The 22,753-nt window shown below is 53.3% G+C and overlaps 1 protein-coding gene across 1 annotated transcript; it reads left to right on the top strand.

Moving 5' to 3' along the window:
- Positions 1–16,740: 16,740 nt before the first annotated feature.
- On the top strand, positions 16,741–21,503 carry LOC100278143 (uncharacterized). Its single transcript, NM_001373991.1, has 6 exons — positions 16,741–17,244; positions 18,721–19,174; positions 20,335–20,396; positions 20,483–20,613; positions 20,794–20,890; positions 20,993–21,503. The coding sequence occupies exons 1-6, from the start codon at positions 16,861–16,863 to the stop codon at positions 21,164–21,166; spliced, it is 1,302 nt and encodes a 433-aa protein (NP_001360920.1). The 5' UTR covers positions 16,741–16,860; the 3' UTR covers positions 21,167–21,503.
- Positions 21,504–22,753: the final 1,250 nt, after the last annotated feature.

Below are 22,753 nucleotides of genomic sequence, written 5' to 3' on the forward strand. Positions count from 1 at the left end.
AGAGCTCCTAGGATGGATCTCACAATCGGCATCTAATCACATCCCTCCGATGACATCTCTGTTATGGACCCCTTGAGAGGAGTCGAGAGAGTACACCATCTTCTATTCTCGTGTTTTGATGGGCCTAAACTTACCTCTTCTCCCATTTCTTCTGGTGCATCCTTGATCACTACATTCTCTAGATTGGGCATCTCATGCCTAATGCCATGCTCTCCCTATCTATCTTCACATATTTATTGCAAAGCATTCGTCATGGTGAGGTCATGCTTACATCTCTTTAGACACTTTGTCGGGGACCATAATTAGGGGTACCCCCAAGACTCCTAATCTCAGCTGGTAACCCCCATCAGCACAAAAGCTGCAAAGGCCTGATGGGCGCGATTAAGGTCAAGGCTTGGTCCACTCAAGGGACACGATCTCGCCTCGCCCGAGCCCAGCCTCGGGCAAAGGCAGCCGACCCCGGAGGATTCACGTCTCGCCCGAGTGCCCCCTCAAGCAACGGACACACCTTCGGCTCGCCCGAGGCCCAGTCTTCGCAGAGAAGCAACCTTGGCCAGATCGCCACGCCAACCGACCGTATCGCAGGAGCATTTAATGCAAGGATCGCCTGCCACCTTATCCTGACGCGCGCTCTTCAGTCGACAGAGTCGAAGTGACCGCAGTCACTTCGCCGATCCACTGACCGACCTGACAAGAAAACAGCGTCGCCTGCGTCGCTCCGACTGTTGTGCCACTCCACAGAGTGAGGCTGACAGCAGCTAAGTCCAGCCTCGGGCGCCATAGGAAGCTCCGCCTCGCTCGACCCCAGGGCTCAGGCTCAACCTCGACGCTGGACGACGGGCTCCGCCTCGCCCGACCCCAGGGTTCGGCCCTCGTCTCGGCCTCGGAAGATGGACTTCGCCTCGCCCGACCCCAGGGCTCGGACTCAACCACGACTTAGAAGACGACGAACTCCGCCTCGCCCGACCCCAGGGCTCGGACTCAGCCTCGGCTCCGGAAGACGACGAACTCTGCCTCGCCCGACCCCAGGGCTCGGACTCAGCCTCGGCCCTGGAAGACGATGGACTCCGCCTCGCCCGACCCCAGGGCTCGGACTCAACCTCGACCTCGGAGGAATCGCCACCTCGCCCAAACTCGGGTCTGGACCGGCCACGTCGCCAGGGGGCATCATTACCCTGCCCCTAGCTAGCTCAGGCTACGGGGAACAAGACCGGCGTCCCATCTGGCTCGCCCCAGTAAACAAATAATGATGGTGCTCCGCGTGCTCCATGACGACGGCGGCTCTCAGCCCCTTACGGAAGCAAGAAGACGTCAGCAAGGATTCGACAGCCCCGACAGCTGTCCTTCCGCAGGGCTCCAGCTCTCCTCCGACGGCCACGACATCACATGAACAGGGTGCCAAAACCTCTCCGACTGCCACGACGGCATGTACTTAGGGCTCTAGCTCCTCTCTGCTAGACACGTTAGCACACTGCTACACCCCCCATTGTACACCTGGACCCTCTCCTTACGCCTATAAAAGGGAGGTCCAGGGCTCTCGTACGAGAAGGTTGGTCGCGCGGGAGAACGGGCCGACGCATAAGGCTCTCGCTCTCTCCCACGCGAACGCTTGTAACCCCCTACTGCAACCGCATCCATCCGCCCTGGGCGCAGGACAACGCGAAGGCCGCGGGTTCCCCTTTACTGTTCTCCCCCCTTTGTGTCCCGTCTTGCGCCGACCCATCTGGGCTGGGACACGCAGCGACAATTTACTCGTCGGTCCAGGGACCCCCCGGGGTCGAAACGCCGACACACTTCTTCGTTTTTTCAGGATTCAAGAGGCTAAAATCTCTTTGGGAAGGTCTATTTCCCACTCAACACCAGGCCCCGGTATCGATCTACGTATGTGGCCCCAACCTTTAGGGGAAGTACCAAAATAATATTTATCTTCTTTCTAGGTATAACCCATGGCCACAAGCCTCACCTAGTACTTCTTAATAGTACCATTAGACCTAAGCTTTTTCTTGAATACCCAACTTGGCCACCTTCTTCAGAATTTGGATCACAAACTCAACAAAATTGCTCCATGACATATAGTTTGCTACCAGCGTGACAACGTCGGAAACTCCATGTTTAGCATCTAGTGCATCCCATATTTTTAGTGCATCGTCGCATATGCATCAACTATGGAATCTCCTAGGGTGCTAATTATTGTCCCCTTGAACGTAGTACTAGCATCCCGAAACACACGTTTCTCTTGAGTAGAATGTGGTCCATGTTATCTAGGTTCGACAACATAGTAGCAATGCATAGCAGTCAACTGCAGTATGTATCTTTGAGACCACCGTTTATAATGTGCACCTAAAAATATTTGGTTTCAACATACTCGAAAAACCAACCACCAAGAAAAAGCCTCACATTTTCAGATTGTTAGAAATTTAGGCAATTTCAGCAGTGATTTATTCCAAAAATAGATTATCAGCATATTTGTGACGCCAAATATATATGCACGTGTGATCTCATGAATTTGATCCAAAATTTTATTAGACAGTGAACAAGAGAAATATACCTAGCGGCAAGCTGGATGCCCTAGTTGGCATAATGTCTACTTGTGTAGTCGTCCTGATTAGTACAATGTAGAGAGGTAGTCGTGTCGATCAGTGCATATTTATTAGAAAGGAGATGACGAATTGCATATAACCATCAAGAAAGAGAGGATAAAGCGAGCAATCGTGCCACTTGCGACACTCCCAATACTCTTCAAAAACATGATTGTCGCCCTTCATTCAAGCAGGTAAACTCTCGGGTGACACTCATTTTGCCGGTATAGGAAGAACTTAGTCAATGTTGGAACTTGCTCTCAGCAGCAAGGAGGTCAACAAGGGTGAAAGGTGGTGACAACAGGGTTACGTGCTCGGGGGCAATAGCTCTGTTAATCTCGCCTCTCACGGGCACTGTGCGGGGGTATTTATAGGTATCTGAGTGCCCAGCGTCTTGTGTTAAGGACGCATGTGCCCTCAGACACCTATTTTATCCCCAGAATATTCCCATAAAGCAGGGTTACAAACTGTAATTACAAGTATTCCTTTACAAGTTAGGCCCGTAATACAGAGGCGGCCACGCGGGGCCCGTTACAATGGGCCAGATCACACGTGGGCCTTGGGACTGAACGAGGACGCGCCGTGGGAGGACGTCGTCGCAGGCCTTCGTCAAAGTGTCGAGTCCTGCGAAGGGTGTCCCTGCCCGCTTTGTCTCTTTCGGACCAGCGGCTGCAGCGAAGGCCTCGAGCGAAGGGTGGCGTCTTTGCCTTCGCCCCAACATTTGCCCTCCGAGGGACCAGTTCGACAAAGTCACCTGGTGCCGAAGACGTCGCTAGATGGCGGAGACGCTGCCCTCGCTCGAAGTGGTTCCGCGGGGGTTTTTGATGTGACCGTTGATGGACGGCGTACTGTTGGATTGCGGGTTTCCCGAAGCGCCGCGCCCTGCCTATAAAAGGGGGGCGGGGGCGGCGCTGTTTGAACTCTGCCTTCCGCGCTCCGCAAAACCCTACCCGCCCGCCGTCTTGCTGCTCCTTTTCCTCCGCTGCTCCCTTTGCTCGCCGGCGTTCTGGCTCGAGTGAAGCAGACCGCCCGCCGCCGACGACGGTACGTAGCCATGCCATCCTCTTCTTCTTCCGCCGACGCCACGCCGCCGGCCGCCGCCTCGTCTGAGGAGACGTTGAGTAACGTGATGGTGGAGGAGTTGCGCGCCGGCGACTCTGTTGAATTTGGTGTGTCACGGATGACGTCAGCCCGTATTGAAGATATGCAGCGGTTGGGCTACTTTGGCGGCGGAGTCGCTCGTGCTCCGGGGACGGAGGAAGTCCCCGAGCCGGAGGGCGAGTTGGTTGTTTTCGAGGCGTTCTTCGTCGCCGGACTCCGCTTGCCTGCGCACCGGTTTGTCGGCGAAGTCCTGCGTAGATTCAGCGTTCAAATACATCAGCTGACACCGAACGCCATAGTGGCGCTGGCGAAGTATGTCTGGGCGACGACTTCGTACGGCGGACAGCCGTCAGTTGAAGTTTTTGCGAAGAATTATTGTTTGCATTGGCAGAAAAGGATGGTTGAGGACGGAGTTGCCCAGTTCGGGTCATGCACATTCACGCCGAAGACCGGCAAGACCACAATGCCAGTAGTGGAGTTGGTCCCGTGCGCCCGCAACAAGTGGGGCAATTGGAATGAATTTTGGTTTTACGTTGCGGAGGGTACTGTCGAAGGCCATAAAGGTCTCCCTGTGTCTGAGATGTGCTCTCATTATTATTCTGCGTATCCGCCTTTTGAAGTGGCAGAAGAGGATGCAGACAAAGGGGCCCTTCGGTGCGCCGCCGGTCAGAGCAGCGGTCGAGATTTAGTTGAAGAGTTCGTGGCGTACGGGGTCTGGCCCTTGGCGCACGGCTGGGCGCTGGGCGAAGTATGCCCTCGCCAGATGCCCTTTCACGGAGGAAGGGTGGTGCGAAGTCCTGCCTTTGCACTGAATTTGCGAAACCGTGACCCGGCCGCCTTTGTGCGTGATGCGGAGGACTTGGCGGTGCGGCTCGTGGGGCGTTACGTGCCGAGGACGGAAGGCCAGCGTAGCTTTGACATCCGCGGGTCAAATGAACGTTTGAACAGGGTCTTCGAATTAAATCAACTGCCGTACGACGGCTATCCTGGTCAAGACGAAGCGGACCGCCGTGGGAAGAAACCGGCGGTGGAGACTGGAGGCGACCCTGCGCTGGTGGCCGCCGCCTCCTCGAAGAAGAGAAAATTAGGTACTGCGATGGGAAGACTTGGGGTGTCTGATAGTTTCGCTAGAGAGTTAATGAGGACGTGTGCGGCCCCGGGGGAGAGGATGTCTTCGCCCGAGCTCCGGGAGTCTTCGGCTCGGATGCTGAGGGTTACCGGGGGTTGTTGGCCTAAAGACATTCCTATCCCCTGCGCGGCTGAGGAGGACTGTTTTACATCTCGTATGGTTCATCGGTGGAGAGTTTTTCCTTATGGGCGAAATATCGGTCATGTTGTGTGGGCAGTGATGGACAAGGATCGCCAAGGGGCGGCGCGAAAACGCCAGGCGACTGTGAGGGTTCACGAAGCCCGGCCGAAAAAGCAGCGGGGAACGGCGAAGGCTGAGGCCTCCGGCGGAGGCAAGCCGCCGCTGCCGGCGAAGGTGGGCGCCTCTGCGCCTGGCAAGGCGCCGGAGGTGACGGTGGGCGCCGGAGGCCCCAAGCTGACGAAGGTGGCGCCGTCTGTCAGCGGAGTGGCGGAGGCTGCGAAGGTGGCCCGAACGTTACCGCCGCCCGGCAAACGCGTTGCCGACTTCGGCACCGAGATTAATGTGGAGGATTATCTTGGGGGTAAGTCCATATAAATATATATACACATTTTTTTTTAATTTGTTGACGCGTTGCAGGGTCGGACGAGGGCCCGCCTGCTCTGGTTGTGCCTGGCGCGGCGATCGCGACGGCTGCGCCAGCGCCGAAGGCGGGGGGAGAGACCCTTGGCGCCGGAGGGGAGGTGTCTGCCCTCGCGCTGGTCAGGGACGAGGCGGGCGTGGCGACCCGCCGGCTGAAGGGAGCGACGGAGGCGTTGAGTCGAGCGACGGAGGCGCTGAGTCAGGTCCGCCGAGCTTTTTTTTTTTACGCAACGGCCTTACGTGTGTTCTGCAGGTGGCTGACTTCACCAGCCGCACCGCGTCGGGGGCCCTTACGGCAGCTTTGTCTGCCGAGGTCGAGAGACTTCGGACGCAACATGCCGACGCTGTCCGTGAGAAGTCGGCCTCCGACAGCAAGTGCCGCAAACTGGCGGAGAAGGTGGCCGCCCTGGAGAAGGAGAAGGCTGACCTCCGGCGCCAGCTGGCGGGGGAGAGGAGGGAGGCCAACGAAGCCATCGCCAAAGAGCAGGCTGCTCAGGCGGAGGCCAGGCTGGCACGGGCGGAAGGCTGCTCAGTGACTTCGAGGTGCCGGAGCGAGAGGCCGGACTTCGCTGTCTGGAATGGGTGCAGGAGGAACTGCAGGAGCTCCCCACTGTCTTGGCGGGGTTGATGTCGTTCACCTCCCTGGTCACCTGCGAGGCAGCGATGAACGCGCTCTCTCGCGAGGGCTGTCGGCACTTTGAGGCCCTCGACCAGGCAGATGAGGATTTTGGGCGAGATATCTTTGAGGTCGAAGACCCCGTGGTGAAGGAATCCGCCGGGGCCCTCTATGACCGGATGTGGGGTTCATACGGTTGTGAGGTGGTCCGGGCGCGGGCCGAGGCTACGAGGGCTCAGGTAACGTTGTCGTTTGCTCGGCGTTTGCTGGATGCGGTCTGTGCGTGTGTTTGCTGAATTTTTGTGCGTTTTGTCTTAGGCGGAGCGCGGCGAGCGGGTGGACGACTTCGGGGCGCTGAACAGCGCGCTGCCTGACCCAGAGACGACCCCTACGGAGGCCGCGACTGGAGTCGCCCCGGGACCGACCCCGGAGACCGCGGAAGATGCACCAGGCGCCCCTGCACCTGCTGCGGCCGGCGAAGACCTTCCCCCAAAGGTGGCCGAAGGCGCGCCCGATGCCTCCGCAGCTGCTGTGCCGAGCGCTGAAGATCCAGCGGAGGTGGGGGCGGAGGCAGCGGCGGAGGCCTCGGCGGAGGCTCCCGCAGCGGCAGGGCCTTCGCAGGTGGCATAGGTGGTGTTTAGGGTTGAGGAATTTTTGGATGTTGTACTGAATTTTGGTTGCTGCGCAGGTTCAAGATTTTGGGCCTGCGCACGCAACCGCTACTACTGAGTTTTTGGCGGCTTCGACCGCGGAAGATGGAAATGAATATGGTGGGTCTGTTTCTGAGTTTTCTGATTTTACTGACTCTGGGAGCTCGGTTGAGTGGACTGAGGAGTCTTCGGAGGGGGACTTGGATTATTTTGCGGCCTTGGACGTGGCTGCGGCGGAGGCTGCGCCACACGCTGCGGACGCGCCAGACGTGCCCGGTCCTAGCACCGGGCACCGACGACGAAGGGCGGTTGCAAAGCGTAGGATTAGTGCGGAGGAAGGGGCCCGGCTTCGCGTTAGCAGGGCTGGTCGGCAGGAGCTGCTGTCTTTGCCGGCCGCCGCGGGTGCAGGGGAAGGGGAGCTGCGAAGCCTTTTTGCGGGTGAGGAGCTTAGGATAATGTTGTTTAATTATAGAGAGATGGGGATTATTCCTAAGGTTGAGCCGATGTAGGGCGCGGTGCCCTCGCTTGTGTATGTGTAAGGGCTTGTAAAATGGAGTTGTGTGCCCTCGCGTGCCTGTGCCTGCGAGGGCGCTGTGTACTTTGTCTGGTGTGATTGATTATGCTGTGCCAGCATTGATTATAAGTGGTCTTGGTGTCGTTTCTGCTTTTGTTGTACTGGGTCGGCTGCGCCCTTAGGCGGCTCTTGCGCGAAGTCTTTGCGATAGGCTTCGGATTTTTGCGCGCTTGTGCTTAGTCCGGCTCCACCTTTAGGCGACTTCTGCGCGGATAGTCTTCGCGATAGCCTTCGGATTTTTGCGCACTTGTTGTGCTTAGTCCGGCTGCACCCTTAGGTGACTTCTGCGCGGATAGTCTTCGCGATAGACTTCGGATTTTTGCGCACTTGTTGTGCTTAGTCCGGCTGCACCCTTAGGCGACTTCTGCGCGGATAGTCTTCGCGATAGACTTCGGATTTTTGCGCACTTGTTGTGCTTAGTCCGGCTGCACCCTTAGGCGACTTCTGCGCGGATAGTCTTCGCGATAGACTTCGGATTTTTGCGCACTTGTTGTGCTTAGTCCGGCTGCACCCTTAGGCGACTTCTGCGCGGATAGTCTTCGCGATAGACTTCGGATTTTTGCGCACTTGTTGTGCTTAGTCCGGCTGCACCCTTAGGCGACTTCTGCGCGGATAGTCTTCGCGATAGACTTCGGATTTTTGCGCACTTGTTGTGCTTAGTCCGGCTGCACCCTTAGGCGACTTCTGCGCGGATAGTCTTCGCGATAGACTTCGGATTTTTGCGCACTTGTTGTGCTTAGTCCGGCTGCACCCTTAGGCGACTTCTGCGCGGATTGGTCGCACGCGAGGGTGGCTAGCGCTTAGCCTCGCGGTGACTTCGAATTGGTCGAATGCCGAAGACCGTTGTTGCGGTCTTTTTTCGACACATGCTTTTGCGGGGGATTTTTCTCACATATATTACATGGCTCCGCCTCGTTAAAAACCTCACCCCCCGGGAGGAAAAGAGTGCGGGCCGGTACAAGATTGTTTGGGGCGAATTACAAGGGCGAAATCAGCCCTAAATGGGTCAAACAAAAAATTTGCGAAGGTTGTCGACGTTCCAGGAGTGCTCTAGGTCCTCGCCGTTTGGCGTTGTGAGCCTGTAAGCGCTGGGGGAAGCTTTTGACTTGACTATGAAGGGGCCCTCCCACTTGGGCTCCAACTTGCCCTTGGACTCCGTCCGAGCTGTTCGGATGAGTACGAGGTCCCCCTCGCTGAACTCCCTCGGGATGACTGCGCGGTCGCGCCATGCTTTGGTCTGGGCTTGATATTTGTTTAGGGCCTGTAGGGCGAAGACCCGGTCTCCGTCAATGAGATCTTTTGAAGTTGGCTCATCCACGTCGGGGACGGCTGACGGAACTGTACGCGGGGACCCATGCTTTATTTCTTGCGGGGTCATTGCCTCCGATCCGTATAGAAGGCGGAAAGGAGTGAACCCGGTCGCTCTGCACTCGGTTGTGTTTAGCGCCCAGACTGCCTCTGGTAATAAATCGGTCCATCTGCCTTTTCTTTCATCGAGGAGCATCTTTTTGACAGCTGTGAATATTTTCCCATTGGCGCGCTCCACGACCCCGTTGGACTGCGGATGGAAGACTGAAGCGAAGGCAAGCTTGGTGCCGATGGAGAAACAAAAATCCTTGAAATCTTGGCTGTCGAACTGCTTGCCGTTGTCAACTGTTAGCTCGGACGGTACTCCGAAGCGGCAAACGATGTTCTGCCAGAAGAATTTTTGGGCAGTCTTTGATGTGATTGTGGAAACAGCCCTCGCTTCAATCCATTTGGTGAAGTATTCGACAGCTACGAAGGCGAACTTAAGGTTCCCCTGAGCGGTGGGCAGGGGCCCGACGATGTCCAGGCCCCAGCGCTGGAGAGGCCATGTATGGGCAATCAGCTTTGTATATTGCGAGGGGTTGCCTGACCGAGGGGAGAACTTCTGGCAGGCTTCGCAGGACCTCGTGACCCGATTTGCAGCGCAGATCATTGCGGGCCAGTAAAACCCTTGTCGGATCACCTTGGCAGCCAGGGCCCTTGGCCCTGCGTGCGAGCCGCACGTGCCACTGTGGACTTCGCGTAGGATCTGCATGCCTTCGGTTTCGGTGACGCACTTGAGCATTGGCTGACTGACCCCTTTCTTGTACAATTGGCCCTCGATCAGAGCGAAGTCCCGGCTTCGATGTCTGAGGCGCTTTGCCTCACTGACGTCGGCTGGATGATAGTACCCCTGTAGGAACAGGGTTATTGGTGCCCTCCAGTCTTCTGTCATGATTAGGTTGACTATACGGTGGCCTTCGCTATCATTAGTTATCTGGAGCCCTTCGGGGCTCCGGACAGCTGGAGTGCCGATGGTGTGGAAAAACACGTCGGAGGGCAGGGGCTCGCCCCTGGCGGCGGCCTTGGCTAAGGCATCGGCCTCCTCGTTCTTGGCCCTATCCACATGCTGCAGGGTGAATCCCTTGAATTGTCTCTCGAGACTTCGGATAGCCGCGAGGTATTGCATGAGGGCGGGGTCTTTTGCTGCATAGTCTTTCTCGACCTGTCCGGCAACTATCTTGGAGTCTGTCTTGATGATACATGTGGTGACTCCGAGGGCCCTTAGCTTGCGGAGGCCGAGGATAACCGCTTCATACTCCGCTATATTATTTGTACATTTGTCGGATTCCAGGGCGAAGTTGAGGCGTGCTGCATATCTATGTTTGACTCCGGCAGGTGAGGTGACGACTGCAGCGACGCCTGCCCCTGCGTGGCACCATGCGCCGTCGCAATGGATGGTCCAGATCTTCTCTGTGGACGGGTCCGACTGTGTTGCTGGCCCAGTCCAGTCGACGACGAAGTCTGCCAGGACTTGCGACTTGATGGCTGTCCTGGGCTCGAAGCTGATGTGGTAGCCGGAGAGTTCGGCTGCCCACTTGGCAATCCTCACCGATGCCTCCGGGTTTCTAAATAGTTCGCCGAGCCCTCTGTCAGAGGTGACTCGGACCTTGAATGCTTCAAAGTAATGGCGCAGTTTGCGCGAGGACATGACAACTGCGTAGGCGATCTTCTCCAGCTCTGTCATGTTGCATTTGGACGGTGTCAGGACTTCGGAGACATAGTAAACAGGGCACTGTCTGACTGCACCTTCGACTGACTGCTCCTGCACTAGTGCCGCGCTGACCGCGTGCGGCGAAGCCGCGACATAGAGCAATAGGGGGAGCGAGGAGTCGGGGCTGGTGAGGATGGCCAGCTCCGACAGGTACTGTTTGAGTGAGGCGAAGGCCGCTGCTTGCTCCGGTCCCCAGGCGAAGTCTTTCGCGCCGCGGAGTGTTTTGAGGAAGGGGAGACTTCGCTCGGCGGACCTGGAGATGAATCTGTTGAGAGCGGCCAGTCTGCCTGTCAGACGCTGGACGTCCCTGATGGACTGCGGAGGCGACATGTCGACGATGGCCTGGATCTTGGTTGGGTTGGCCTCGATGCCGCGGTGTGACACCAGGTAACCCAATATCTTGCCCTGGCGAACACCGAAGACGCACTTTTCCGGGTTCAGGCGGAGTCGTGCATCTCGCATGTTCGCGAATGTCTCGGCGAGGTCGGCGAGGTGATCCTCCTTATTCTTGCTGGCGACGACGATGTCGTCCACATATGTAAATATATTTCTGCCGACCTGTCCCTCGAGTACTGTTTTGGTGAGTCTGGAGAAGGTGGACCCCGCATTCTTGAGTCCCTCCGGCATCCTGATGAAGCAATAAGTGCCGAAGGGTGTTATAAAGCTGGTGCTAGCCTTGTCTTCCTCCTTCATGTATATCTGGTGATAGCCGGAGAAGCAGTCGAGGAGTGACATGACCTCGCACCCGGCCGCGCTATCGACTATCTTGTCGATCCGCGGCAACGGGAAGTTGTCCTTCGGGCAGGCCTTATTGAGACTGATGAAGTCTATGCACATTCGCCATTTCCCGCTTTTTTTCTGCACCATTACGACATTGGAGAGCCACGTGGGGTAAGCCACTGGCTCGATGAATTTAGCTTCTAGGAGGCGGTGCACTTCCGCCTTGGCGGCCTCTGTCTTTTCGTCGGACATTTTGCGGAGCCTTTGCTTTTTTGGTCGCACCGAAGGGTCGATTCCCAAGCTGTGCTCAATTATGGATCGGCTGACTCCGACCAGGTCTAGGGCGGACCAGGCGAAGACATCTTTATTTTTGGCCAGGCAGCAGAGAAGCCTTTCTTCTTCATGTGACGTAAGGTCTTCGCTGATAGTGACTGTCTGCTTGGGCGTGGCCTGATCAAGGGGAACAGTCCTGGTTCCATCTTGGCTCTGCAACTGTGCCTTCTCGTTCTGCTTGTCGGCTGGGCTGGCGGGCGCGGGGACCTCGCGCTGGGCCGTGAGACAGTGTACGTTCCTCTGGCCAGGCACGAAGTCCCGCTCTATGTTGCGCGCCGTCTGCTGGTTGCCGTAGATCGTGATAGCGCCTAGCGGACCTGGTATCTTCATACATAGGTACAGTCCGTGGATGGCGGCTTCGAACTTATTGATTGAGCCCCGGCCCATGATGGCGTTGTACGGATATACCATGTCGACGATGTCGAAGGTTACTTGCTCACTTCGGGCATTGGGTGCTACACCGAAGGAGAGGGGAAGCTCTATTTTGCCAACGGGGAAGGTGCCTTTGCCGCCGAAGCCGTACAACGGATTGTCCGAAGGCTTGAGCAGGCTGTGGCTTATACCCATGCGGTCGAAGGCGTGGAGGAAGATAATGTCCGCCTGACTGCCGTTGTCGACTAGGACTTTGTGCAAGTCCCAGCCTGCCACGCTGCAATTGATGACCATAGCGTCGATGTGGGGGGCGCTGCGCAGGTCGACGTCTCGTGCATCGAAGGTTAGCGGTATATGGGACCACTTCGTCTGCACGACTGGGCCGGTGACCGCGACATGGTTGATGCTGCGGTAGTGGTCCCGCTTCTGCCGCTTGGTGTCGAAGTCAGTGCTGGACCCCCCTGTTATCATGTGAATGACTCCGCGATATGGTTGATCGGCGAAGTCTTCCTGTTTTGGGGCGTGGGGGATGTTTTGGTGTTGCGGGTGTGGTGGTGGGGGTGGAGGAGGTACGATTTGTACTTCCTGATGGTGTTGGTAAGCGTGGTGCGGTGGATGCGGAGCGGGGGCGTGGATATATGGTGGAGGGGGTGGCTGGTAATTATGCGCGACAATTCTGGGATTGTCGGCCGGCTGCGCCCGCGCCATTCTGTCTCTGGTGGCCTTCGTTTCGGGGCAGTCTTTCGTTTGGTGGGCGCAGTCTTCGCCGTGGAAAAGGCAGTAGAACCGGCGCGGCGGCTGCGCGCGCCCTCGGCCCCTGCCACGGGTTCCGTTCCCGCGGCCTTGGGGGGGATATTCCTGGCGACGAGGGGGGTCAGCAGCAGGCTGCTGGTTTGCGATGTTGTGCACTTGCTGCTGACTGCGGCCATCTCGACCGGAGTCTGGCTGCGGAGTCCTCGTCCATGTGCGGCTGGACTGCGGGGCATCCTTGGGCTTCCGCTGTGACTCAACTTTGCGCTGGTGGAGCTCTTCGGATTTGGCATATTTTTCAAAGAGCTGATATAGCTCCTGAAGGTTCTTGGGTGGATCTCTTATACAGTGGCTGTAGAGGACACCGGCCCGCAGACCACTGATGGCGTAGTGGATAGCGATCTGATCATCGACTGAGGGCAGCTGTGACTTGAGCGTTAGGAATTTGCGGTAATACTCCCGCAGAGTCTCCTTTTCCAGCTGTTTGCAAAGCGAGAGCTCGGCCAAAGCGTCGGTGTCTGGGCGGTACCCTTGGAAGTTGAGAAGGAACTTGTCCCTGAGACTTCTCCACGAATCAATGGACAGCGGAGGCAATCTGGTGAACCAGGTGAGTGCTGGGCCCTCTAGGGCGATGATGAAAGACTTCGCCATTGTGGCGTCGTCCCCTCCGGCAGATGCAACGGCGACTTGATAACTCATTATGTATTGCGCTGGATCGGTGCTGCCGTTGTACTTGGGATATGCCCCTGCTCGGAAGTTAGCTGGCCACGGTGTCACATGCAGATGTGGCGCCAGGGGACTTCGCTCATCGAGGTAGTTGACCCCTTGGAATGGTGCGCCGTGCTGGAAGGCGTAATCATGTTGGGGGAAACGCGGGTTCTCCGGCTGCGGCCGGTGTTGTAGGGGTGGGCCATGCTGCAGGCCGAGGTGGCCTTCGCGCGTGTCCTCCGGTTGCGCGCGCTGCTGGAGGGGTGGCTCTTGCTATAGGCCGAGGTGGCCGAGGTGGCCTTCGCGCTGCATCAGCGCGATCTCGCGCTCGAGGTCTTGGGCCTTCTGCTCCTCGTCGCGTATCATCTGCCGCACCTTGGCTAGTGCGGACACACGTTGGCGCTTGGCTTCCAGTATCTCCTTCTGCCTCTGGAGATTGCGGTTCTTGAGGCGCAGGGCGCGCAGCTGTAACTGTTCTTCTGTTGAGACGCCGAGGACCTCGCCGTCCTCGGTGAGATCCGCGCCCTCCACTGGGGCGAAGCCTGGGGGCGGCTGCGATTGTCCTTCGGGCCCGCAGGTGCGGAAGGTGTCGTCTTCGCAGGTGCGGGGAATGTTGTCTTCGGTGGGCTCTTGGTGGGTGGATTGGGTGAGGGCGAGGGCCTTGCCCTTTCTTGCGGCCAGCAGTGCTGCCTTCGCAGCCTCGTCAGCCTTGGGGTTAGCTCTCTTGGGTGCCATCGCGGGTGGTCTTGTCGTAGCACGAACGGTGGGCGCCAAATGTTGGAACTTGCTCTCAGCAGCAAGGAGGTCAACAAGGGTGAAAGGTGGTGACAACAGGGTTACGTGCTCGGGGGCAATAGCTCTGTTAATCTCGCCTCTCACGGGCACTGTGCGGGGGTATTTATAGGTATCTGAGTGCCCAGCGTCTTGTGTTAAGGACGCATGTGCCCTCAGACACCTATTTTATCCCCAGAATATTCCCATAAAGCAGGGTTACAAACTGTAATTACAAGTATTCCTTTACAAGTTAGGCCCGTAATACAGAGGCGGCCACGCGGGGCCCGTTACAATGGGCCAGATCACACGTGGGCCTTGGGACTGAACGAGGACGCGCCGTGGGAGGACGTCGTCGCAGGCCTTCGTCAAAGTGCCGAGTCCTGCGAAGGGTGTCCCTGCCCGCTTTGTCTCTGTCGGACCAGCGGCTGCAGCGAAGGCCTCGAGCGAAGGGTGGCGTCTTTGCCTTCGCCCCAACAGTCAAGAATAGGGTAAGGGTATATCCTTCATCATACATGAAACTCGTGTAATTCCAGGAGTTACAAATAGAAACTTCCGATACCTCTCCTCGCTACACAGTAATTCCTTGAGTGGCAAAACACCGTCCACACGGCGGCACGCCTCGCCTCAATGATAGCGCACACACATGGCATGCCTTTAGCCTTTTGTCAACATTTCTATATAGACAGACAAAGTCCAACCATATACGATGAATTACCATCTAGTCAAGATCATGTAGGTTACTAAATCGTAAAGCATACTTTATTTAATACATGTCTTATAATTAACTTAATTATTTATATGGTTTAAGCCCGTAATGTAAGTAGCAGTAGCTATAGGAGTCTGTTGCTGACGAGAGGACATCATGTTTACCACTGTCAGAGAATATCGTCGTTGAAATCCGAAAAAAAACACGGGTACTTGTGCTAAGTCGAGACCTTAACTCGTATGAACTGGTTCTACTATAATTAATCTAACCAGCTAATCTAAGCTTAGTTTGTAACGAATAGATTAGCCAATAGCGTGGTTAAAAACATTATGACCGTTCCTCTGATAACTCTAACCGTTCGCGTTAATCATTGGATCAACATGCGATAAAATTTGAAACACACAGTCATACGGCGCACATTCGTCTGTTTATGATCGAGGTGAAGTATGAGACAGGACATGTATATAGAGCACGACGATGGGGAAGGATATGGGCTTCTCACGTGCCACGAAAGGCTTTTTAAAAATGGTTCGTGCCTCAGTTTTGGACCACCTACGGGTTACAGCGTCGGGCCGGCAGGCAGGCCCACTCTATTTAGGCCCGTGCTGTCTCTGACTGATGGGAGGGAAGGGAAGGGTACCTCAGACAGAGAGAGGACACGAGCGAGACAGGCGTCACTGCACCCTGACCAGAAACAGACGAAAGAATTTACAGATCCCCCGAGTAGCGAGTACTACTATCACCATTTACCCTGAAGAATCCTTCCACAGCAAATTTTATCCACCAGCAGTCGCCCAATGCTGATATGATGAAGGGGTGAAGCGACAAGCCAGGCGACCACTCTCGCAACTTGCAAGAGCAGCGCTGCTATATTAGCTCACACTCCACATGGCGCCGTGTTTGTTTTGTTTGCTTGCGCTGCCTGCCTGCCTGTCTGGCTGCACTCTTGGAGAGGGATGAGCTTCTCAGATTCTGATGCCCAATCAGCAGCGCAAGGAGGGACCTGCAGATGCCAGCCAGCGCAAAGGACTGCCGCCTGCCTGCAGTGCCTTCAGGTGCACCCAGCCGAGCACAGCCTGACATGTGGTTTTATCCTCGGCATACTCCCACGCTAGCTAAGCCCTGCCCTGCCTCTGCCTCCCGTTTTCTTTATGCCGATGATGATGGCGACGATAGGGTTTTGGCTCGGTTGCTTGTCGTCCGTGGCGCTGGCCGCGGCAGAGAGTGGAAGGGAAGTGGACAAGTGCTAGCGTCTGAATCTGTGGGTGCAACTTGCAGTCACCCCCCGTTGTTTTCTCTGCTGGCTGCGACTGCGACCGATCCATCTCGCAAGCAGCAGCAGGGGGCTGTTCCTGTTCATGCGGTAGATTGAGATTCAGACACGTCTCTATTGCATGCCTCGCAACGATAACGGTGGAAAATTAATTAATAATAGACAGATGGAAGGAAAACCCTCAGAGAACTAATTTTCAATGGTGCATGTTGATCAGCATGCTTGATCATCTAATAATAGACGTTGCTTGAAAGAAACTTGATTTGCGTAGCCAAGAGCAAGGGCTTTTAAGTAATAATCTGTTTCTCTGCATGTTTTTGTCTCAATCTCAACCCAAGCTAGCTACACCCTCCGTTTCTAATACAATATCTAAACGTGTCTAGTAGTAAAAGTTATCCTAATTAAAACATCTTGTTGGGATTTGATACACAGAAAACATATATTTCCTCATGCCAATTTCCATTAACAAAATACTAGTACAAATTACATTTGCTTTTTTTAATCGTTATCATCTCCGCCCGCTCCATGCCTCCATGGTCGTCCATGCCCATCCGCACCCCCCCCCCCCCCCTAATCGGAAGTCGGAAACAACTCGAGTCGACGTGTAGCCCGCCGGGGCCGGGTCAGGCAGGCAGGCCGACATCGGCGTGGATCCGGTCAAAATCCCCGACGGACGGCCTGCCAGCCGTCCACGCGCTCCATCGGACGGCCGCCGCCGCCCACACATACCCTCCTCCGCCGCCTGCTTTATTTAGCCTAGCTTCTCCCGCGAGCTGCTCCTCCTCCACCTCCTCCTCCTCTTCTTCCCTCCACTCGCCTCCAAATCTTCTCTCTCCTTTCCTCCTCTCTTCTCACCGCATCACCTCTCCCTCCGGCGCGCGCGTCCGGGTACAGCGCTAGAGTCACTCACCACCATGCAGGCGGCGGCGGCGGCGGCGAATGGCGCGGGCGACGTGCAGAAGCCTCAGCAGCAGCCGCTGGTGGCGGGGGCGCCGCCCCCACCGCCGCCGGCGGCCGTGGTGCCGCCCCATTGGGTCGCCATGCCGTTCGCGCCGCCTCCCGGGGCCGCGGCCATGGTGATGCAGCCGCACCATATGGCGCCTCCGCCGCCGCAGTTCGCGCCGACTCACTTCGTGCCGTTCCACGCCGTCGCGCCGCCGCGGGCAGCAGCGGTCGCACTGGGTTCCCCGGCGCCGCATCAGCCGGGGCAGGAGGAGAACAAGAGCGTCTGGGTCGGCGACCTCCATTACTGGATGGACGAGAACTACCTACACAGCTGCTTCGGCTACACCGGCGAGGTGAGCACGGATGCGCGCCCGACCTCCTCCCTCACCAGCCCAGATCTTGGCCACGGCACCACACAGCTCCACGAAACAAAAAAAATAATAAATTTATCTACCAAAAAAGGAAAAGAAGATGTTTCTTTTGCACTCGCCCATGAATCTTTCTTTTTTGACGTGACCAGCCCGTGTTGTTTTCTGCCTCAACCAGCCGACTGAAAATGGTATTTTGATGCGTTCGTTGGTTTCCAAAATGTGCTCCGTTTCTCGGGCTGCGCGCAGGAGAGAGAGAGAGGGAGAGTTAAAGGATTTCAGGGCAAACAAGCATACGTAGTGGCTGCAGCTGCAGCCTGCAGATCCCCCGTACATAAGATTGGGTCAGGCCGTCAGGGTCACTCCGTCACTGTGCTGAAAAGGGCAACGAATTTGGCAACCGTCGGCGGGCATGGATCTGCGAGCTGGAGCTGGAAACTTGCAGTGCCCACTGCCCAGTGCCTCAGACCTCTAGTAGATTGCCTCAGCTAGTGCTGCCTTCCTGTACTGTTCTGCGAAAATATTCCGCCTGGTGTACAGGCACCCCGTGATGTGCCATTGCTGCACCTGTTGCAGTCCTGATTGGCAGATTTCCTTTTAGGGCCCGTTTGTTTCACTTGATTTTGAGGAATTGGAATCTAACTAATGTAGTAGTCTATTTTTTAGAATGTGACATTCCATAACTTTCCAACATCTATATATAAGCCTATCTCAAATTCATGGGGTGAGATATGGAAATTGATTCTATAGATTTATATACTACTTTTCTAATATACAACTTATAGCACACTCTTCTACTTGTTTTTTATAAGATAAGTGTAGTGTATAACTATCTCTCATATGATTTAGAATAATATATAAATAAATTGCATATACAAATATAATAACTTAATTAGTTTGTGTCTAAATTATTATTATTAAAATGGAATTCAATTCCAACCAAACAAACGGGGCCTTAGGTTTTTTGGGTTCTTAACACCATGTTTCCAAGGGTATTTTTGTTCTTTTCTTGATGAAACCATGCTTAAACGCTATGCCATACTTATTTGGATACCGAACAATAACAGGCTAACGGCTACAGAATGCCAGAATCAATGGTTTTCCTTCACGAGCTCCTGCATTTAGTAGACTGAATGAATAAAAATGAAAATAACAGTAACATTTTGGAAGAAAACACAGAGAAACTTGAGTAGTCATGGAGAAATATTCGGTGAAGCAAGGTAATTTTGGGTGTAATGAAGAAACCCAAGTCGATAATTAAAGTTCAAACTAAACATCAGTTTTGCTGCTGCTGGTGCTGACTAAGCCTGGAGCCCAGCTGGGTTACTCTTGCCATTCCGACGGATACTTGTGTTCAAGTGAAACCTACCCTGTGATACATGTAGTTCTACATACATTCTTCTCTCTTCATTTGGACACCTAAAGTCTAGACTTGCACTAACAGATCACAACACGCTGTAGGTTGTGGCGATCAAAGTTATCCGCAACAAGCAGACTGGGCAGTCCGAAGGATACGGGTTCGTCGAGTTCTACAGCCACGCTGCGGCTGAAAAAGTTCTCGAAGGGTTTTCTGGCCATATCATGCCGAACACCGACCAGCCTTTCAGGCTAAACTGGGCATCGTTTAGCATGGGAGACAGGCGCTCGGATTCTGCCTCGGACCATTCCATATTCGTAGGCGACCTTGCCTCTGACGTCAATGACGCCACGCTGCTGGAGGCCTTCTCCAGCAGGTACTCCTCTGTCAAAGGTGCCAAGGTTGTTATCGATGCTAACACTGGTAGATCCAAGGGCTATGGCTTCGTGAGGTTTGGAGATGACAGCGAGAAGACACAGGCCATGACTGAGATGAACGGCGTGTATTGCTCGTCTAGGCCCATGAGAATTGGCCCGGCAACTCCGAGGAAATCATCAGGTTCAGTTCAAAATGTCCATCTATTATATGTACTAGCTTTCATACTTCTTTCTTCGTGGTGGCGTTCTATCACAAATCATTGTCTTTGTAGTATCCAAGTTTATGCTGTTAGGTTTTTTATATAATCCATTGTAAGTTAAAACTAAAAAGTGCATAAGTGATTTATTTAATGGTTGATTGTTTCAGTAGTCATTTGGAGAGTATTGTGATCCTCTGTCACTTTTCATATGATTCAAGTTGCATTTAGCTGTTAAATCCAATTGAATAGATGTTCCTTTATTTTGTCACATCATTTTTAATGTTATTTTTCTGATAGGACTTAGGAGAATAGTGGTCATATTTATGGCAGTTTATTGCTATTAAGCAATATCTGAATGTGGTTCCTGCATTATATTATTGTGTGAGATTCTAGTGACTTAAGCATCCATGGGAAGTGGAGATTACCTTTTGACATTAGTCTGCCCTTTAGCATAGCTTTAGCCTTTTCTATTTCATATCTCTTATATTTTACTTGTTTTCGTTTTGTTTAATCAATGACTAGTCTTTCATGTTTCAACTGCTTACACTGAACCTGATCTCTGTTTTCCTTCTTATTAGGTATAATATGGTCTCCTTCTTATACTTTAAGAACATCATTTGCACTAAAAGAAGAGAAAAGAAACATCAGTTTACTGGAAACTTCACAGAATTTGTCATTTACCATCCTAGTTTATCTACTTTGCTCTATGTTTTTATCTTTCATATTAAATTTATGTTTTGCCCTGCTGCTTTCAGTGAGGATGATAATTAGGCACAGTGGTAACAGCAACTTATTTGTTCTTTCTGTTCTGTTCTGGAATCAGAACGAACCTCATATTCTTATGGCAGTTTAGTTCTGTAAATCCAAATAAACATGGTTGATATTTATTGATTAATCCAGCACATGCTTGAAAGGCTATATCATCATGTAAGAAGGATTTATATTTAACTTTAAGACATGGACTGCTTGGAAACATACTGAGGCAAGCTGGTTTATTTTACCTGAGAATATTAGTGGAATAGTGCCTTGTGAATTGCTAATAACATTGTACTATATTTAAGTTTGCTTTCAGAATAATACACGCCTTCTGGACGATGGTGATAATTTATCTCTAGTTCTCTAAAAGTCATGTTGATCTTAGGTACTTCTGGATCCAATGGTTCAGCTGCTCGATCAGACGGAGGAGATTTGACAAACACAACGGTGAGTAAAGATGCATTCCAACCAACTCATGTTATTGCTGCCCATCAAGTTTTCACTTGTGATCAAAGTTCTTTGAATACGTATAGGTATTTGTGGGTGGGCTCGACCCAAATGTTAGCGAAGAGGACCTTAGGCAAACCTTCTCCCAGTACGGAGAGATTTCTTCTGTAAAGATTCCAATTGGGAAACAGTGCGGCTTCGTGCAGTTTGCTCAGAGGTATGAGCCTCCACACTTTCCGCATTTCGGCTGTGTAAACGGACGTGCAAAACACTGTCCTGTACTATAGATAGAAGAGTTTAAAATAGAGAGTGAGATAGTTAGTTTGCCGGAGATTAGCCGCAGTGGACTCTGTTACCGTCATGACTTCTGATAAATGGTTCTTCTCCCTTTTGCCAGGAAGAACGCAGAGGACGCATTGCAAGGATTAAATGGCAGCACTATTGGCAAACAAAACGTGCGTCTTTCATGGGGCCGCAACCCAGCAAACAAGCAGGTACTATTGACCGGCCTTGCTCTGAATTACAGCACGAGCAAGCGTACCGCAAAACTCTGCAGCAGCAGCCTCTCAGCACTGTTTTGCCGTCTATTTTTACAGTTCAGAGGCGACAACGGCAACCAGTGGAACAACGGGGGCATGTACTACGCGGCGCCCCCGTTCTACAACGGCTACGGTTACCCTGCGGCGGCCCCGTTCCCTGATCCAGGCATGTACGCTGCTCCAGCCTACGGTGCCTACCCGTTCTATGGCAATCAGCAGCAAGTGAGCTGACCTGGACTACCGCGACACGCACGCCTCGCTCGGAGCTGGAGACTGGAGGTGTTAGGCGCTTAGGTGTAGCTCTCGGTAGAAGAAGAAGAGGAAGAAGGTAGACGACGACGGTTTCTTAGGTGAGCTAGATACCGTGACTAGTCTCGTATAGTGCGATTTGTTATACGTGCTATGGTCTAGCGCCGCCGACGACTGAGAGTCCGAGTGTCCGACACACCTATTGACTGGCCACGGCATGTCGAATTGAACGACAAAAAGAATTTCTGATGTCCTGGAGCTGCATGCATGCTACCTTGAAGCAGAACAATAAGCTAATGGAATCCTTTGGCCTCTGCTATTCGATTTGTCTTGAGTTTGCACTGATCATGCGACGGTTTATATATTAGTATGGGGAGTAACTAGTATGGGTTGGTTTGGTTGCCAGAGGCGCGTAGCCACATGAGTCTGCTATCTTTGTCGGTTTGGCATAGCTTGGTTTCAAGGACGCCACCACTACATACATCGTACCACAAGCATACACCCGTGTGCGCGTCCATAACACACAGAAATAGATTGAGAGGCCTAGAGAGGCCTAGACCTATACGTGGAAATACGCAATACCACTGAACACACACCTATGTATCCTAAAACCTAAGAAAATTCTCAGATGCATATAAAAATCATGGGATGAGCAGGACTCGAACCTAGAACCATTTGCTCCACTAGATCGAGGCAGACCAACCAAGCTATGCCTTACTATTGAAGCACATGTATCTTTGTCGGTTTGGTATAGCTCATTTTTACTATTGAAGCCAGTTAAAAAAACTTTACATGTAGCCTTGTCGATTAAGCTAAAGAGTTTTTAAAAACTTTTTTTGGTAAAACAACCCCAACTTCCATTCATTACTAAGGCTATAGTTAGTAGATCGTGTATATAGAACATTATTTTGCATGGTACATTGTACTGTTTATATAGTGTATTTAAAATAGAAGATGTGGATAAGTAAGTTGTTGGAGATAGCCTTTGAGGAAAATAAGTGAGAGAACTTGAACATCTATTTTTAGCTTTCTCTCTCTACATCCCTTGATGAGAGCATAAAAAAAGGAGTTTCACCCAAGAAACTGTTAGAAAAAGTGTTTGCGAAAAAATAGCTCATGAAGTTGTCGGTTAAGTTGTGCCAAATAGAACCATAATATGATGATTAATATAGGACGATTAGTTTCCTCTATATATAGTCGGATTATTTGGAGCCTCGGCTTCTGGTAACTAGAGAAACCCTAGTCGGTCAGTGCACCAGGTCAACCCTCCCTTCCACGCGTTGGTCTAATCTATAGATGTCCAAACAGACGGCACGACTCGGTCCAACCCGAGCACGACTCGGCCCGGCCCATTTGAGCCCGACACGGTTAAGCCCGATCACTTAATCGTGCCATGCCAATGACGCCCGACGGGTCGTTACCTCTTCCTGAGCAGGAAGCACTCTAATCTGTGGTCCAACACCCAACCCCCGCGTGGAAAGCACGCCATAAATTGCGGTTCTAATTTTTTTGCGTAAATAGTTTATATAAATAGCATAAATAGTTCATTGAGATAGCATAAAAACCCCT

This window comes from Zea mays, chromosome 7, assembly GCF_902167145.1.
Source record: "Zea mays cultivar B73 chromosome 7, Zm-B73-REFERENCE-NAM-5.0, whole genome shotgun sequence".
Lineage (NCBI taxonomy): Eukaryota > Viridiplantae > Streptophyta > Magnoliopsida > Poales > Poaceae > Zea > Zea mays.